At 42.7% G+C, this 20876-nt stretch overlaps 1 protein-coding gene across 4 annotated transcripts in view; it reads left to right on the forward strand.

The window, feature by feature from the left end:
• The window catches only part of gulp1a (GULP PTB domain containing engulfment adaptor 1a), a 150788-nt gene that overhangs the window by 95193 nt on the left and 34719 nt on the right, over positions 1–20876 (forward strand). For all 4 annotated transcript variants that reach the window (XM_079518587.1, XM_079518589.1, XM_079518586.1 and 1 more), the window contains exon 3: positions 2390–2470. In XM_079518587.1, coding sequence (XP_079374713.1) covers positions 2443–2470 — 28 coding nt within the window. In that variant the 5' untranslated portion in view covers positions 2390–2442. The remainder of the gene's footprint in view (positions 1–2389; positions 2471–20876) is intronic.

Raw genomic sequence — 20876 nt, forward strand, 5'->3', positions numbered from 1 at the left:
GGGGGGGGGGGGGGTTAAGTCAATTTTCACCTGTACATCAGATTAAGGTAAGAAAATGGTTGGTCCGGAATTCTCCTTAAATACTGGGCGAAGCTGAATCTGAATTTCCTCCATGGGATTAACAAAGGTCTGTCCCCCTCTCTCCACATTAGCCACTGTCTATAGATGCCTCCATCATAAGACCATGCAAAGAGTGCAAATCTTGCTTTTTTTTTTACCAGTAAAACTCATTTTATTAGTCCAGCGGCTCCAGCCCCCCACTCCCTCCTAGACTATAGATGTTTTCTTGTTTACATACATCACAGAGTATGTTCCCTTTAAGGGAGCAAAGCTCTTTGACTGGACCACTGACTCTAATCAGCTATGCGTGATGTGCGGGATCTCGTGACTTCATGTACAAGTCTGTCTCAAACTAGAAACATGTATTACAGAAAGCTGTAAAGCTGCAATGACTCCCAAATTAATATGCATTTGGCTGCGGAAACCCATTTTGTGCCGTGGCTAAAATTTATTTCAATGCTATATTAGCTCATTTAAATGGTGACCTGGAACCCACTGAGGTCCCCGGGGTATTCAGGACTGTCTGCGCTCGAAAATATTTCTATTTGATTTCTATGAATGTCTAAAATGCAGGGCTAGCTAGGCCCCTTGATAGAAGATGTCAGAAATGGTGAAATTGCATTCAATTTGCCTTTGCAGAAGCAAACGTGATTGGAAAGTAGTTCCATGCCTGGCTTCCCGTGAGGGAAGCCTTGCATAGTTTTCATTAGGAAACAAAAAAGCAAGACCAGGTTTGGTTTGGAGGTACTGCAACCACCTACACTTGATCTTCATTACTTTGTCTTGGCATTTCACTACGAAGATGAGCTTGCTTGGAGCACAGTGGAATGTTAGTCTGTTTAAATCCACTTTATGCAAAGCTGCCTCATTCATTTCCTGGGCTATTTCAGCTTTATTTTTTCCATTAAAAAGGGAATGAGTGCATACCATTTGCTTGACAGTATTAGCACAGTGCCAGCCAAACATTTCCATGTGGCACTGCTAACACAGTAACTACAGTGTGTGGTGTGTCGGCTATCTTACCAGTGTCCTAATGAGATGTTGAACGGACAGCTGGAACTCTTCTAAACTCTTATTAAACAACTACTGTAACTTTTGACCACAACTCGCATTCCTCTCCCACCTCACCCAGCTGCTGTCTGTCCTGTGTCCTAATGTGATTAAAACTAACTTTTGACCACAACTTCACATCACCTACTGCATACAGCCAGGAAATATGTCTACCCATGCAATGATTGTTAAGGATAGCATATTAATTAACTATACTTGGCCCATCCGTTTTTCCATCTACACCAAATCTATTCACTTCTATTCTTTTTGCTGCTTGTACCTGTATGAGTGACTGACAAACTCTTCTTTGTTCTTGATTCTTCACAAAAAATAGCAGACAAATAGCAGCATTGTGAGCTTGTAGATCTGCTATGTTCGCTGTTTGCCTATTAGGACTTGACCAGAATTGGAATGCTAGGGTTGATGTGTTTAAAGCTTTCTTTCACTTGCCAGGGATTTCAGTGTCTGTCTTCTGTGAAGCCGGCTCATTTCAATAAGCTTTGTACTGAATATTGCTGTCTTAGTTCCAAATTAATTTAGTTTGCCAACCTGCTTGTTGCTCTGTAGCAGCGTGTGTCTTTGTTGGACTGCAAGTTTGGTTTGCCCACGAGTTGTGTGGAGGTGGTCGAATTGGACACAACCGTTTGGCCTAGTTATTATGAGTAAGATTAGAATGCACCGCCACCAGTCGTACCAGAGTATAACGGGGGATTTCGTCCCTTTGAAACCACAACTTCCCTTTGATATGCAATCGCCTGGGGCTTACCTTTGAGCTCAGCTCTTTGATATGCTCCATTTCCCCAAAAATAAACAAGCACTTAGAGTAATATTTACTTAGTAAGCACGCCATTCTGCACAATTTCAAGGCATCAAATGTACCAGACTCCACAGATGGTGAATGGGCCTGTGGCCCAGAGGTAAACAAGTGTAACACAGATGAACCCAGGTTGTTACTGGCACAGAGTTGGACAGCCAGACGACTTGTAAACATTAGCTCACTTTGGGAAAAGAGGGGGGGTTTCATGCTGTCTCATTGTAGCATGTAGTATATCAATCTATATATTTTATTGTATTTATTATTTATATATTTTCATTTGGAGGCGGGTTGAGGTCATTTTGAACAAATGTAACCCTATTTCATACTAGTGAATGGTGCGACAATTGTGTTTAGTTACTTTTTTTAATGTTCGCCTTTTAAGACCTGCCAAAAATAGGGACCCCAAGATGAAAGTGATTATTAATCTCTACCACCGCTTCTCTCTCTCTATCTTTGTTCCAGGTGGAATATTGGCATAAACACCGGAGGGATCGACATACAGCGCATTTTCCACTATGAACCGGGCTTTCAACAGGAAAAAAGGTTAGCACAAAAATAACATTACACATTGAGTTGATGGATGTGGTGGTTTTGGTTGAGACACCCGGAGACAATTAAATAATTAGATCTACGGTATGTGCAACCACATGCTGATAGTGTTTGTGCATCATCGTCAGTGTTGGGTTAGGGTGGCTGGCTGCCACAAGCAAATCGATGAATGGCACAAAGTCGGCAGGATGATCTCATTCTCAGTGGATTCCAATAACATGCCTACATGGACGTGAGCGCGCAACACCTTCAGCTAATGCTAAGGACAACACAGAAAGCAACACATCAGGGCTAAACAAAACGAAACCCCAGTGACAGAGACAGATGGACAGTCGGCTATTTATTTACCATTCGCTGCTTTGCAGTTTTCTCCCTTGCGAACGACCCCAAAATTGCTATAGAACAAAGTGTCCATCTCTGTGGGAATTTCTGGGAAACTACAAAATCACACACACACACACACACACACACACACACACACACACACACACACACACACACACACACACACACACACACACACACACACACACACACACACACACACACACACACACACCGTTGTTTCCGCATGTCAGACCTTTGTAGAGGGGGGGGGGGGGGGGTCAGAGAAGAGTAGCTTTGCTCAACTTGATTTATACTTTTATTCTCCCTCTGATGAAGGTACATGTTCGATATATCGGGCAGCCTTACTGTACAGTAATATTAGCCTATATTTTGGGTTATTTTTCATTTTTTGGAGACTTGCGCGATTAATCAAAAAATCAATGAATCGGTGGCATCCCTAGTCTACGCCCTTTGGGCTTCACCCCTAATTACATTCTCGATCTGTTTAGTGAATGAATAGAATGAAAACACTTCTTCTTAACCCTAACCATTGTACAAAGTGTATGGCACAAAGACGGCAGGATGATCTCATTCTCAGTGGATTCCAATAACATGCCTACATGGACGTGAGCGCGCAACACCTTCAGCTAATGGACAACACAGAAAGCAACACATCAGGGCTAAACAAAACGAAAGCCCAGTGAAACCCTAATACAGTGGTTCTCAAAGTGGGGTCCAGGGACCCTTGATCTGGGTTGCTTGGGGAGGTTCCAAATGGACCTTTACGTGTCTGTAACTTTTTTTTTTATCACTTAGATTTTTTTTTATTTTTTGAACAAACACACAATAGTAAAGGACAAACACAGCACAAACAAACATGAAAAACAAAAAATAAAAATACAATAAAGTCGACAATGCGTATCAAACCTTGCTCATTACATCACATATTCCTAGACATATTCTGGTGTTCCTCATTCCCCCATGCCCTCATTGTTCATGATCAGGTCATTGAATATTGTCCATTTGGACCATTGTCCTCCATTTGTTGTGTCTGTAACTTTTGAGTGTCCAAATGGAACATAATGGATTTGGAAGGGTCCATTCTGTTCCATTTGTGCGCTCTCACACGTTATGGGCGTCCTTGAAAGCAAAACAGTACAGTGTGTATTGTGTGAGCGTGTGCACGCGAGCACGTCAGTGTGTGTGCGAGTACAGCACAGTAGGTGCACCTCTGCTTGTCTCAGTGCAGCATGGTTCTTGAGGTGACCCTGACCTGTTCCCTGTGTGCATGTGCGCGTGTGTGCGTGTGCGTGTGCGTGTGAGTGTGCGTGTGCGACGTGCGTGCGTGCGTGAGTGTGAGTGTGCGACATGCGTGCGTGCGTGCGTGCGTGTCAGTTCGCTCTACAGTCTACACTTGATGTGTGTGTTCACCACCACCATCTGTCCTACTCCCCTCCTCCTTGGATCCTGGAATATGTGGATGATGTTCCGGAGAGTGTGTGTGGAGTGTGGACCCAGGTGGTTCACTGCACTTTAATGACATCTATGTGTCATCACTCTAACTCATTCCACCCCCCCAGGCTGACTATGTTAGACTCTAAAGACCACACTCAAACAAGGCAGATATCTTTCCTCCCCTGACTCGGATTACATTTGGCTTTCATCATTTGATATGGCAGCAGCACAGCCCTGCCTGATGGTTCTCCCCAGCCATCGTTTTGCACCAGGCTTTCCTTTTCCGCGTGAATTTAAGCCAGCCATAGATCCTGCCTAGACTGTGAGGAGGAATTCATAGAAGGAGTGAGGCACAACACACACAAGTTGGCTTGCCAGCTCACAGATAAATCAGTCTCTACGGAGCCTCTCGGCAGAAGGGACAGAGACAGATGGACAGACAGTCGGCTATTTATTTACCATTCGCTGCTTTGCAGTTTTCCCCCTTAAATAACGACCCCAAAATGGCTATAGCACAAACTGTCCATCTCTGTGGGAATTTCTGTGAAACTACAGAAACACACACACACACACACACACACACACACACACACACACACACACACACACACACACACACACACACACATTAGGGTTTAATATTTTCCCGGATTTGGCTCATTTTAATTCCCGGGGATTTGCGGACCTTTTCCCGGGCTCCCGCGGGAATTCCCGTCAGAAAAAAAAGGAAAAAAGTGCCCACCAAAATGCATTTATATGTATAGATACTTCATATGTTCAATAGAATAGTGATATTTTTTGGTTTAAAACGTTTTATTTGAACGAAATATGAACATATAGCCTACAATACAAGTGTTAAATTAAAATATTAATAACGTTATAGGCCTACTACGCTATTCAGAAAAAGGGACACAGGAGTTTGCACTAATGTGACTAAGCACGGGGGGAAAAATAAACGACCTCACGTCTTTCACATAGATACCTTAGCTATGGTCTTTCACCCTTTGAGCATGCAGTGGGTCCCCTTCTCCGCTATAGAGAATGTGATCATCCCGCTTTGTACTTTATGAAAAGTCCGATTGGGTGTTAAATTAGCCAGCACGTCCAGTGCACAGCACACTGATTATTAGAGAGAGAGAGAGAGAGAGAGACGCTGCGTGCTGGTGGTCACTGGTTATTATAAAACAAATTGTAGCCTACTCATCTTTGTTTGTGTTCCGCTTCACGTTATTGCTGCACACATGCAGGCAAAAGCAAAAGGGGGTTTAGAAGTGACAATGTCCATCACAGAGAAAGGAAACTCCTCGCTCCGTCCGTAAAACACACAATTCTCAGTGACTGATTAGGCTAATGATTGACAGGTGCAGCAGCTTTGGGAGCGTGCCTGAAGATGTCTGTCAGACATTCATATTTTGCTAAAGTGTATATAAACTCTGTAGGCCCTATCTGATTAATTGCGGGAGGATGCAGGATTCGCGGGGTCCCACTGATTTCATCTTGACCGGCCGTGCCTGCCCGTCCGCAGGTAGGCTATTTAAATACCGCCCGCGCCGCCAACATTTACGTTGGGTCCCGCTGGCTCCAGTTCCCATTGCAGCCCTCGAGTGTAATCCATAATTCCATATAAATATCATCAAACATGTTTGAAAATGATGGGAGGGTTCAGATTGGACATTTGATCACTCATAGATAAGGGGAAAGAACGCGCACTGTCTGGGGCCGGTTCTAGGGGGGGGGGGGGGGCAGGGGTGGGCATAGCCCACCCAAACGTGCGTCCTGCCCACCAAATGTGGGTTTGACACCCCACCCGCGCCGGCGGAGTCGCCCCCCTTACAATTCTGTCTGCCCACCTGAGTGGGGCTGGCTAAATCCGGCCCTTTAAACCCCTTTAGTGTATTTTCCCTACAAGAAAAAAAAAACTCCGGGACGACGGGTCCCGAAGAAATTTCCGGGCGGGAAATTGCGTGCCCTATGCCCGGGAGGACCGAAATCCCGGGATCCCGGCATTAAACCCTAACACACATACACACACACACACACACACACACACTCGACAGCATGTCCGACCGTTGTTTCCGCTCGTCGGACCTTTGTTGTGTCGGATCTGCGTTTGCACCCCCACACGTGTGTGTGCGTATGTGCGTATGTGCATGTGTGTGTGTGTGAGAGAGAGAGAGGGGGGGGGGGGGGGGTTGGTGGGTCAGAGAAGAGTAGCTTTGCTCAACTTGATTTATACTTTTATTCTCCCTCTGATGAAGGTACATGTTCGATATATCGGGCAGCCTTAGTAATATTAGCCTATATGTTGGGTTCTTTTTAATTTTTTGGAGACTTTTTGGGGACGCGATGAATCGGTGGCATCCCTAGTCTACGCCATTTGGGCTTCACCCCTAATTACATTCTGGATCTGTTTAGTGAATGAATAGAATGAAAACACTTCTTCCTAACCCTAACCATTGTACCATGAATCCATAAGCATGCTTTTCTATGCAGTTAAACAACCGTCGTTTGACTGCATAAAACAGTGGTTCCCAAAGTGGGATCCGGGGACCCCCAGGGGTCCTTGAGGGAGTTCCAGGGGGTCCCCAGCTAAATGATCGTTTGGAACCAAATGGACCCTTATGGGTCTGTAACTCTGAGAGTGTACAAATGGACCCTAATGGGTCAATTTGGTTCCATTTGTACACTCTCAGAGTTAAATTAACATTGATTTTACAATATAAATTGGGGGTCCAAGAGATAGAAATGCAATTTAATGGGGGTCCGTAGACGAATGGATGTCAAACTGGGGGTCCTTGAAATTAAACGGGTTGAGAATCACTGCTAGAGCCGTAAAAATCTTCTCTTAAATGGGGGTCCCTCCCTGGCATATATTTTTAAATGGGGGGCCACGGGGTAATTTGTGTCAATTTGGGGGTCCTTGACATGAAGAAGTGTGGGAACCACTGGCATAAAACATTGCCGCCGGCCACCGTAGACGTTGTCGAAGAAGCAAGGTGGTATTTGCAGCCTGTTCAGCATCACTCTGCATTGTTGGATGTGTTTAGGATGCATTGTGTTCACAGTGTTGGTGGGAACAAAATGAGACTACAACTTCTCATCGCTATCTTGCTCATTTGCTCACAGTGGTATTATTGTACATGAAAGACCGTCATAGTATATGACAGGTCTTAAATGATTCTACCCTAACGCAACCACCCCCACCCACCAACCCACCCTCCCTCCCCCCTCTCTTAATCCCCTCGCAATTGTAAATGCAGAGCTGTTAATCAGCCTGGGCCTGTTAGGCACTTTAGCAGATGATGACCAGAAAAAGAATAATTGGGCTCATCTCTGTCTCTCTCCCCACTTTTTTTCCTGCTTTCTCTGCCCATTGTTTTTCTCATTTTCTTTTCTCTTTCTGTCTCTCACAAAACACACACACACGGATGCACGGATGCGCGCATGTACGCACACACATATGCACGCACGCACGCACGCACGCACGCACGCACGCACGCACGCACGCACGCATGCACGCACGCACGCACGCACATGCACACACACACACACACACACAGATGTACACACACACACACACACACACACACACACAGATGTACACACACACACACAGATGCACACGCACTCGCAGCTACCCTGCCTTCGTTTTCGCAGTCAATTACACTCTGCTGAGCAGCAAAACATTGCCTCTGATTTATCAAATGAAGCCAGAGGATGTAGGGAATTTCATGGGACTGACGGCTGCATGTGGCAGCTTCCAGCTGTGAGGGACTGCGTTTATGTGACAAACAAGACGTTCTGACTGGGGAGCTTGCAGGAGACGCTCGCCAGCAATTACACTGACCACATGCGATGGTGGAAGAAGTATTCAGATTTTTAAGTGGTGCAACCACTTCATTAAGGAGCTTTGTGTGTCCGTGGGTGGGTGGGTGGCTGGCTGGCTGGCTGGGTCTGTCCGAGCACGAAAATAGTGTTTGGTTGGTTTTCACAACTGTTGCGCAGCCTAACACACACACACATATTAACTGTATGATGATTTTGGGTGTGACAGTACAGTCAGTGGCGGTTCCACGGGCCCTGAGGCGAGATTGACGGCCCGGGCCCCATCCCCCCCCACCCCCCGCCGAACTGGACCGTAAACCACTTCGGACTAAACCCCTCAACGTGGCTCAGTTGCAGCATACCTGAGGCAATGAATACATAATGTAGCCTCACAGGTTGCATATTGAAAATCATGTTACATGTCGAAATGTCCATAACCATTCATTCCTTACGGAGCTAATCAAATACTGGAGGGTGTAGGGCTGCTACTCACATATAGTTGTGCCTGCCGTCTGTACATGGCTGTGATGAATGGGGCAGCTTCGGGATTCGGGAAAGTTGATTAAATAGTCTCTTAATGTTTCAATTCAAGTGGTAAAGTTCACGTGGGCATGTCACCTCCACCAAGTATAAGTGCATGTGGATGGAGCTGTTGTGTTTGTATTCCACCTTTACTATAGGCCTATCTTGCCCTCTTTTGAAAGTGCCTGTGGTAATTTTAGGTCTTGTTTTGACTGTTCAAAGAATCAAAACTCACCTTTATCAGGCTATTGCAGAGCAGGGCTAACAACTGTATATACAGCCACCGGACCGGAGCAAATCAGTCTACTCTAACGTGCAGCCAAGCAGCCCAGTTTAAACACTCTATTTCCTGCCTGCGCCGTGAAGGGGCCTTCACAATAAAGCGTCACCCTTTACCTCCCAATGAACTACATTTTACACTGCTTATTATTGACAGGAAATGTAGTCTTAGTCGCGGTAACTTAACAGCGTGTTTGTGGGAGAGAGAGCCAGAGAGAGAGAGAGAGAGAGAGTATACAGTTTAATACCACGCATCGGAGCGTGGTATTAAACTGTATACTCTCTCTCTCTCTCTCCCCCCCTTGAGTAAATATTCTTTACTTTCCACCACTGACCACATTTTATCGTCTCTGTCAGGTGGAAACCTCATACAGTATGTCCAAAACTGTTACTTCCAGGATTCAAGTTAAAAAGTAGAAGGGCATTATTTAAAATAGATCCACCCACCATCAGCCCTCGCATGTCTCTCCTCTCTCTGCACTACTACTGTAGGTATCCTGTCCCTCTGCACTCTCCTATCTAACTACTAAAGCTTAAGCACTTAATCCCCTGTAGTCTCAGAGAACTGGACCTGAGTCACAACTGTATTTGACCACCTTTTTTTTTGTCTACACCAAATCTCGTCACTCACCAAATAAATAAACAAATAAATACATACCGGTGGATGGATGGATGGGTGGGTGGATGGATGGATGGATGGGTGGATGGATGGGTGGATGGATGGATGGATGGATGGGTGGGTGGGTGGGTGGATGGATGGATGGATGGATGGGTGGATGATGGATGGATGGATGGATGGATGGATGGATGGATGGGTGGATGGATGGATGGGTGGGTGGGTATTTTCTATATATATATACAGATAGACACACACCCACACACAAATCCGTTCTAGCAGGGAAAAGTATGCCAGGGTTTAGAAAAATGCAGCGTCCGTTCTTCATCAGCTCACAGCATTATCAAACTAAGCCTCAATTAAATGTTGAAGCACTTAAGGCTTATATAGCTTCTTGGTCGTATGGCAAAAATACACTTATTGACCTTGAAGATCTGAAATTCTATGATGTTTTAGAAAGTGTTTGAAAATTTTTGAAATGTAAAAAACAAAGCAAAAACATTTGCCTATAATGTCATGGCAAAAACACCAGGTTGGACGTGGTTAAATCTTTTATGCAAATGTTGGGGTGCCAATGGCTTAGTGGTTTATAGGCACATGCATAGCCTACCACACACGGCTCTAATGCAACCTGACAGTGAGTTGTGGGTTGGATTCCTCAGCCCAACAGCCTTCACTGCGTGTCACACCCCAACTCTCTCTACTATGCTATCCAAAATGAAGAAAATCGTTTCATGCAAATGTTTGAATACACATGTGAATGCATTTGTATACAGAAGCAGGGCCCCTGTTGACGTCGACATTGCCGGCCTAGCTCCCTCCCGCCCTCCGATGCCGCTGGCCGGTGAAGCCTGCCGTTGACAATATGCACACAGCCCGGTGATTTAGCCTCCCTTTTATCTCCGTGTCTCGCCATGTTGTGTGGACTTACCAGGTACTCACGGCGAGAAGACACTTGATCATTTTTACTGCCTGTGGAGCGTGACTTGAAATCCAAAGAAGTGGAGATAGATATAGATGTGTATAGGTGTGTGTGCTTGTGTATTTATGCATTTATTCTTTGTCTTATCAAGTGGGCTGATGACGGTATAGAAGCTACCGAGTGGCCCCTTGCAGAACACAACCATTTCATCTATGTCGTGTGGAAACCAGATATGTCCAAAACTGTTTTCAGCATTCAAATTCAAAAAGAGCATTAGTAGCAAATCGGCAAGCTCAAAATGCACGCTTTGCACAGCTTTTGTGTGACGTTGTAGTATGATCAAGTAGGGCAAAGTTATTTACGAACAAATGCAAGTTAAAATATGGAGGTAAGAGGTTTCTGCCCGACAGCAACGAGTTGATTTGCCTTTGTGGAGTAGCGGCACCGCGGCATGGAGCTTGTTTCACTGATACACATCGCATCATAAACACAGTTTACTAGCAGCTAACAAGAGGTAGTTTGCGACTTGAGTGATATCTGGTCACCGGAAATGGGAGTATAGTTTGAGTGGTAGTCCAGTAATGTTTTCATCTCACTAACTGATTGAATCCGATAATGTCACAGGAAGAGAACACCATTAAAACTATGACCCTGTCTTAGTTGTCTTGATTACAGCTTGGGTGAAATTATAGTTTCATAGGGGTCTTCATGGCAGTGTTAGGGCAGGCGGTGTCTCAGATGGTATCAATTCCAGCATGGTTTAATTTAGAAATTGTTCATTCCAACAAAAAGGTGTATTTTTCCACTGTTTGACGTTGCCTCTGCTAACAGTGACTCTTAGCTTATGCCAAACCAAACCACCGTGCATTGCACCTAACCATTATGAATTCTAAAATCATATCCATCATTTCCATGTATGCCCATAAAAGGGACATATGCACTGGTGCAACGTAGCTGTGATCCTCTAGTCACGCTTGAGTCACCTGTCTCATTGCAGGTAGAGAGAAGTGCTGTGCCTTGTTTTTACCGGCTCAGTGGCATTGTGTGGTTGTGTCTGCCCTGGGACGTCAGTCATCAAAGACTATACAATACAAATCTCTCCTAATGGCTCGTTGCGTGCCACTCAGCATCAACAGGGAAAGCCCTGTGGCTGTGACATACTAACTAGTACATTATCAGAATATTCTAATATTTGAATATCAAAACGCTATTCGACACTGTAAATCAAATTTAGATTATTTGCTAATATTAATTTTATTTTATTTATTTTTTTAAGTTGCTTTTTTACATAAGACATGCAGCTGTGAGCTCTGTTGTTGGTAGTTCTCCAACTTAAGTACTAATCCATTCCCGGTTGATTGTTTTCATATCTACTAGACGTGTGTTTTGCCATCACCGTCACTCAATGTTGGTGCGGTGGCAGCATTCAAGGAAGATTGTCTTAGGAAAAAGCATGTGTCATACACTCAATGGGGACAACTACAGTGGGTAAATACTTTACTTACTATTGGTGAGTTTATTACTGTAGTTTGTTCAGCAACTTAGATTGGAGATGTGTCGTCATGACGTCCAGTACAGTAGCAGTCCCAGGTTCTCATTATTATATCCACAGTTTGGTGACACTACAGTAGCTCTTACAGTGATGTCATGTTTCTTATTCATCTTTCTTTATGCTTTTCCAACAAAGGTGCAAGCGTGCCGCGTGCGGCATTATTATAAACAAACAGATATGTCGCCAGAGTTATAATGGTTGTGATGGAGTGAAGTTGATCAGTGATTCATACACACACACACACACACACACACACACACACACACACACACACACACACACACACACACACACACACACACACACACACACACACACACATGTGTGTCGTAGAATGGTGTTGAAAATCATCAAAATTGCATTAGGATATTTGAGTCTACATTATGAGCTTGTAGATCTGCTATTTTCAAATGCCCAAAATGTATACAGGGCTGAAGTGTATGTTTTGTAATAATACTCAAAATATACAAAGTAATTATAGTAACTATACTTTTCAAATATATGTAGTGGAGTAAAAGTACAATATTTGGATCCGAGATGTGGTGGAGTAGAAGAAAAAGTACTGGAAATTGGAAATATTCATTGCACTTAAGTCCAGCACTTAAGTAGTGCTGGACTTAAGTGCCACAATTTGTGTAGTTTTCCAGTTTTTCATGTGTTTATGAGGTGACAGTACTTCATTAGACACCCTGGAGTCGTTTTTATGTGCAATGGTGTAATAACTTTGTATTTAGGGTTTCTTCCTGGAGGCTGAACCCTTGACAGTCAAACGGGCCAATGACATAAACACTGATAGTGTGACGTATTACTATTGCACGCACACACCTCCCCCTCTATATATTTTTTTAAATACGACAACCTCTGTGGGCGGAGCTGCCTGCCACATACACACGTGTGAACTGAACAAAGCAGTTTGCTGCTCTGTGCCTAACTGTGTGACAGATTTTCAAACAGTCCTTTCACACATTACCAGTTCAGCAGACGTCCATTAGATTGTTTTTCGTTAGATTGGAAGCAAGTAGATGTTCACGTCGGGTCCTCAGGATTAATCAAGGAAACCACTGCTGTCCAGTTGCTCTTGCTGTTCTCAGTTCAGGTTGTTTCTTTTATAATCACAGTGGTCAGGCTTTGATACAGAGTGTAGTGTCACAGTGTGCATTCTTGTTGGATGTTGTAGTCAATATGTAGGTCCTAATAATACTTATACAAGGCTGTAAAGTCAAGAATTAGAAGTATCTGTTAGTCTGGCTATTACAAGCGACTTGGGCTTGTTTTCATATAAGTAACTTGCAGGGGAGATGTGGTTGAAAGGGTGGAAAAAAAACACGGCACTCCATCTTTAAGTAAATGTACCTAGTTACTGTACTTTCCACCACTGCCATTAGTGATGCTTGGTGGAGTGTCAGCCATTCCAATTTTAATCTGCTAAAGTTGCCGGAAATTAATAAACAAAATTAAGTGCCCAAGCAGTATGTTAATCGTGAAATGACCTACCTATCAGCATCACTGGGCCCAACTCAACTAAAGGCGATCATATTAAAACGTTATGATCAGTAGTTTACGTCCGGGCTTTTTAATCTCATTTAGAGGCATGCTCACTGACCATCTCTAGCCCATTTTGGGCGGGAACGCCTTTTGGCGTTAGTATTATGTTATGCTTTAGCTATTGAAAAATAGCAGATCTACAAGCTCATAGCGCGCCACCGAGTGGCGCGCTACGAGCTTGTAGGTCTGCTATTTTTGAAAAATCGAAGAACGACTGACATAGAAACATAGCTTTTTCAGAAAACTGTCAGGATGTAGAAGACATTTTTAGAATCTGATCTCAGGTCAAAATGGGCTAGACATCATAAATACTAGTGTCACGGCATACGATTCAGTGCCCTTTAATAATTATTGGAGCTGTAAATCATGTGTTTGCAACATGGTTTGAGCTCAAAGCAATGGGCCGATCATCTGAAAGTTATTGTTGTAAAGTTTCATGCCTCATACTGCAAGGCCAGGGGGCGATATCACAGCAACATTGCAAGGCTGTATGGATGAGGCGGAATTCAGATATAGGTCATAAAAATGTTGCTATTTTCACTATTCGTAAGTAATTAAGTAATTTGTAATGTACTTTTTCCGCCTTCCTAGAAATGTAGTGAAGTCAATGGTCACATATTTGTCGTTGAAATGTAGAGGAGTGAAAGTCATTAAGTATCCAAAGAATATATAATAGAAATACTCAAGTAGAGAGTACAGATACTCAGAAGAATGTACTTAACTAAGTACAGTAAGTAAGTACAGTACTACAGTAAGTACAGTACTGTACTTGAGAAAACGTACTCCATCACTGCCCAGCGCTGTCAACACTGCTCTGTTTTACGGTGGCGAGGACTGTCCGTGACAGGCAGTGATTTATGAGCTACGCTCCAGTTAGAATGTCTCTAGAGGGCACCCGGCCTTAATGTCACCACAACATTCATGAATGTGTGTAGCCTTTCTGTATTGATCTCTGGCCTTAGATGTCAAACACCATTCTGCTAAGACTTTACTATTAACCCATTTTGGGCGGGAACCACTTTTGGTGTTAGCATTATGTTATGCTTTAGCTATTGAAAAATAGCAGATCTACAAGCTCATAGCGCGGCACCGAGTGCCGCGCTATGAACTTGTAGGTCTGCTATTTTTGACAAATCGAAGAACGACTGACATAGAAACATAGCTATTTCAGAAAACTGTCAGGATGTAGAAGACATTTTTAGAATCTGATCTCAGGTCAAAATGGGATAAACACACTTAATTTTATAATGACTATTATAATTATAATCACTGCGGGTGCTTTATGTAAAGTGAAGAATAGCAATAGCATTGCATGCAAGAACACCAATTTACAATTACAGTACAATTTACAATTTAGGCATTTTGCAGACGCTCATTCCAGAGCGATTTACAGTAAGCAAGACCAACACATGGTAATACATCAAATACATAAAAAATAGTAATCAAGAATAATAAGTAAGCTAAGAACCCAACATCCGTCTAACAGTGGAATATCATGAAACTAGCGTATTCACTATAGAGTGCTATATGTCTACATAAAATCTATCTAAATTACATAAGTTGACCCTTTGCATACGCTTGTGAGATCGTCAGTGCTACGGGCTAAGATGGAGTCTGAACACCACATAGCGTTTACTCCTCCAGGAATGTCATTATTACCCACCCATTACTACCTACCCTTTGCAAAAACAAAGTCTGTGAATGACCAGCAGTTATGAAGTATGATACTTGACCGTAATATAAGCCATTATAAAGTGCTTTATAATATATTATTATTGTTATAAATCATTAAGAATACTATGAATGCTTGTAATTACATGATTTATAGACATGGGCGTCATAGAAAGTCACACTATTCCTAGTCTCGTGTGGCCACACTGTTGCCTTCTTTCCACTTCCATTTTGTCTTTACTTCAGGCAGCTTTATCCTAATATAATTAGAAATAAGCTCTAAAGATATTTTAAAATATATTTTTGTGAATGGAAATGACAAGCAGATGACTCTGATTCCGGGTGCAGTTCCAGACTCTATATAGCATTCGGAGATTGTGGAATACTGTAGTTGTTTGGCTACGCAAGACTACACTATTTCTAAAAGTCAAAGAAAATGGTCTACAAGTCAGTGTATAGCTCTGCTTTGAATGGCGTGACACACAGGTGTGTGCTCTCGACTGTGGCAAGGACAACTCCTGCCTGGGGTCCATTAGAAGTGTGTGGGATTGTGGGTCTGTCTGTACAGCAAGATGCATGATGCAAGGCCTGCATGATGGAAAACTGTGCCCAGGCAGCAAATTCATTGTCAGCCATTGATTGAATACTGCGGTAGATTAGGTCTTTTGCCTGCCTGCGTGGTGGCTGTGGCCCTATAGCACACTCAGACAAGGGGTCGTGAGGCGACACAATGTGAGCTTGGCTTTTTCTCTATTTTCTTATTTTTCTAATTATTATTTTCTTAATTTTTTTTACTCAGGATTTGGCTGTGTGCTACTGCTTGGGCTCCATTTTCGTCACCGCTAAACCCCTAATCCCTAAACTTCTTTACCTTTTTTACTATTTTGCAAAACATTTTTGAATAGTTAAAATGGCCAGTCTACAAGCTCACAACGTGTCAATGTAGATTGGCTAGTTGAACTATTCAAAAATGTTTTGCAAAATAGTAAAAAAAGGCAAAGAAGTTTAGGGATAAGGGGTTTAGCGGTGACGAAAATGGAGTCCCTAGAGTATATACCTCATAATGTTCCCATAATATGAGAACTCAGATGTCAACATTATGTCTATTTTGTCTAGTTTCTACTAGTTTTACATGTCTGCACATGAAATGCCTGTAGTGTACATTGTTGCATTTTTCTTTTACTGTTGTCAAGCAGTAGGAGGTACAACTCTCTTTCAACCTTGTGCACATCCCAAGTGGGATGTGCAGAAGCTCGCCTGATTAATGTAGCTTGTTAGAGGTAAGATACAGTGCATTAAGGTTACTGGAATAGGTCCATTGGAATTTAATTGGATGCTCCTCTCTCCCAGATCAATGTGTAGTCACTAGAACAGTGATTATGAAGAGGCCCCCTGAGGTTACTTTTTTGAGCCTGGTACAAAGTTAGACAATGGATGGAAGAAGGTTAACATGCAGCCGTTAGTTCAAGTTCACATAGATAAACTGTATGAATGAAACTAACACAGCATAAAGGGATGTTACTTTTTTTGTTTTGAGTGCTGTCAATAAAACCTTCACAAGGGCACAGGGGCCTGTGTAATGTAATGATTCCTGTACCAGAGATTGTTGTCTGTTAACGCCTCTTATATTGGGTTTGTTTGTCTTTCCTCTACAAAACATGACTGTTTATGAGACCTTGTAATCTGCAGCTGCGTAAGTGCATCATTAAACCTGGTGTGGCGCTACGTCGTTATACAGAGGTATTGTGTTCCGAAAATAGCAGATCTGCAAGCTCACAACAAGCTTTTAGAATTAGAATCTACGTAGTTTCGTTTGCGCAATGCCGTCATATGACGGAGCATAAATTAAGCATTGCTTGTCTTCCACTGGTATTTATATGTACTGTATAGACTATGCACTTCCCAGGAAACGTTTCTGCATTGTGAGTTAGGGTCCAATCCATTGTTTTCTTTTACCAAATGATTAGCCAAATGATTAGCCATTCATATGTGTCTACTTTGTTTAATTAGGAATGGATATACGGGTAGCGATATGTTAGACTCCATTACCCACACCAATCGATGGGGGAGGATTTCAAATGAGGCGATGCTGAGATGAAGTGGCCAATGTTTCGTAAAATGTTTGGTGTTCAGTGGCCAGACTGGCCACTGTTCCCTGACATAATGTGGTTTAAGGACCGTAGCTGGCATCAATACAGGCCATTGTCCGCTCACAGCTGTCAGCCTTATGTCATAATATAATACATAAAAAGATTGTTTATGGATACATTGTCATTAAAATGTTCCAAAACTTAATTAACGACTTAACCACTTTATTACTCCCAATCTAGTTGCCTCTCTCAATTTTCAAATGCTTCTGTCATACAGTCTGGAGCAATGGAAGCAGCTCTATCAGAAGTGGAGATGGGAACTCCTCCCCACTTCCGTTTCGTCTTTACAGTCGCGCAAATGTATCCTAATATGAATAGAAATCATCATATATGGAAATTAAAAATAAAATTATATGATGAAAATATATTTTCGTGAACGGAAATGGCAGCTTCCTTACTCGGATTTTGGGAGCCGATCTAATCATTGTGAGCTTGTAGATATGCTATTTTCAAAAGATTTGTATACATTTTATTAATTTGAAAACATGTGAAATTGGACATTCTTCATAATGAGTACTTTCTACTTTTGGTAATTTAAGTACATTTTGATACACATACCTTAGCGCTTTTAGTAAATTTAGAATTCCGGACTTTTACTTGTAACAGAGTAATTCTACATTGCAGTATTGATACTTTTACTTAAGTAGAAATTGTGAGTACTTTTTCCACCACTGACTAACTAGCGTAATGTCCAGAGGGTGTACTTTACTTTTACTTCAAGCTAGCTGCCTCATAATTAGGGCAGTCAATAAGCTAACAAGGGGTGTGACTCAAAATAAATTGCAGTAGTAATGTGATATAGTTTGTATTGGTCCTAATACCCTCCTACATCATATATTAAAAGTTTTCCTTCATGGATTTAGTGGAACTTTTTTTGGGGGGTACCGATAACAACCTACAGTGCAGTACTAGTACTGTAGGCTATATAAGGCAAAACATTCAAAATGTCATTATGCTTTAAGTAGCATGTGACGTGTCAAACTAGGGGGTTTTCATGATTCTGAATCCGTTCCATCCATTCCAAGCATTAGTTTTCCACTCCTCGGCTAAATTCGGCCATAGCCACTTTCCCAAATGTGATGACCTTATCACATTTTGTGAGTCCAAGGAGTGTTTTTTGTGCAAAACTAATGCTTAGTTTGACACGTCACATGCTGAAAATGTTGCCTTCTGGTTGCTAATGGTACCCTGACTTTCAACCCCTACGTTTACCATGACACACTAAGTATTTTATTCACAATTCTTAATATGATATTTGGATGACCCTAAGGATCATACAAATCCTTGATCGATTACTATTGCAATTTCCTTTGGGTCCAACCTTAGATTGACTGTGGCCTAAATAGGGAAACAGGAGATAGGCTCCTGAACTATGGGCCACATCATGGCTCGCAGAGTCACATCTGTATGGCTCAGGAACTGTTGCTTCCCAGTCAGTGATACAGTCCTGTCTGACAGACAGACAGAAAGACAGACATGTCAGACAGATAGACAGACAGACAGACAGACAGACAGACAGACAGACAGACAGACAGACAGACAGACAGACAGACAGACAGACAGACAGACAGACAGACAGACAGACAGACAGACAGACAGACAGACAGACAGACAGACAGAGGAAAAAAACTAACTAAAGTGTTCAACTGTAAGTCAAAATAGACTCCACATCCGGTCCGGATCGTACCCAAATTCATAATTCTGTTCGGTGACACATGACCATAATTTGTCCTAAATGCAACCATCAGGGCAAATAAAGGATGGCTGTTTTGTTAGTTTATTTATTTTTTTATTTTTTCACCGCCCGCCTCCTACACCAGTTGTCGGCACAGTGCGACTATTTACTGGAATCATTTTCCAAACGTCATTGGCTCTGCGTGCCATGTAATGTTCCAAATGTATGCCAAAATATCATGAAACCTTTAAAAATAGGCTACATGGTGTAATTGGAGTAATTATGTTAGTGTGATCCCTGCCCCGGCATTCCTTTGCTGAGTTGATCTATCTGTGGCTCATGTGTGGCGAGCTAAACACACGCCCAGTGGTGGAAAAAGTACTCACATGTTTTAAGTAAAAGTATCAATAATGCAATGTAGAAGTCCAGAATTCAAAATGCACAAACTTACAAAAGTATTGGTATCAAAATCTACTTGAAGTACCAAAGTAGAAAGTACTCACTAGGCAGAGTGTCCTGTTTCACAAGTTTTCAAGTGTATACGTTCGATAAAAAAATCATTTGAAAATAGAAGCTCTACAAGCTCTACGACGCATTGTGAGCTTGTAGATCGGCTATTTTCAAATGGCCGAAATGTATATGGGGCTGAAGTGGTTAATATATGTTTTATAATTATTAAAACCTAAAAAGTAACTAGTAACTAAAGTTTTTAAATAATTGTAGTGGAGTAAAAGTATAATTATTTGCCTCTGAGATGTAGTGAAGTAGAAGTAAAAATCCTGACAATTGGAAATACTCCAGTAAAGTAAAAGTACCTAATTTTTTAGTGGTGCAACCACTCCAAGGAACAGCAATGTCCGTGTTAACCTATGTTTGTGTGTGACTCTGATGTGTTAACCTATGTTTGTGTGTGACTCTGACTGAGTACCAGTAGGGGCGCTGTTGTGCCAGAAACAGAGAGAGAGAGATAGTGCTGCACTGTTGCCTGCTAATGAGAGAGAGAGAGAGAGAGAGAGAGAGAGGGGGGGGGGGCCCTACGTAGCCTACTAGCCTAACTAGTACTTAGCTACTTTACACCACTGCACACGCCTCTGAGTGGTCTGTAAGCCTTCGTGTGAGAAAAGATCCACACGCATACAGTAGATACTATATGTACTGTAGATGCAAAGGCTGATGATAGCATTGCTAATGCAACTTTACCTTCATGCAGTAAAAGTTCTGTGAGAGCGAATTATCCAACATGTGAAAAGCGAGTCAGCATTTTTCTTTGGCTGTTAAAAAACCCCCAAACTTTCCATCCATGTCTCTCACTGCAAACCTGTCCAGGGATATGAGAAAAGAAAACATTGGCCCATGTGGTTGGAAATCCAGGAATGTTATGTCGGACTCCAGCCCTCCCATGTTGATGGCTACTGTATGTTGACCGTGTTGATTGAGTGAGGAGTTGACAACTCTCTCAAGTGTTTAATGTAGTAGAATGTATTTTTGTCGGCGGGGTTGGCGAAAGGGCCTTTCTGTGTGGAGTTTGCATGTTCTCCCCGTGTCCCCTATGGTAGATACCCTCACAAAAAACATGCAGTAATCCTGGTCTCTAAACTGCCTCCACCTGGCCAGCCAGGGCGCCTGATGGAGGGGAAAGGAACTGGTTGGAATAACGTGTTCCTTCCACGCGCTACGTCCAACCAGGGAACCCCCCCCCCCCTGTCAGGTGTAAAGGAAGTATGAGTTCAAGTCCGTTGCTCTCCCCAGGTTGGCGGAGGGTGTGTAGAACCCAGGATCACATTAGATAATTGACACAGGGGTGAAAAAGGGGTTACAAAATCGTGGGATAAAAATTACAAAAAAAAGAAAAGAAAAAAAA

The sequence above is a fragment of the Electrona antarctica genome, assembly GCF_951216825.1.
Source record: "Electrona antarctica genome assembly, chromosome: 13".
Taxonomy (NCBI): Eukaryota; Metazoa; Chordata; class Actinopteri; order Myctophiformes; family Myctophidae; genus Electrona; species Electrona antarctica.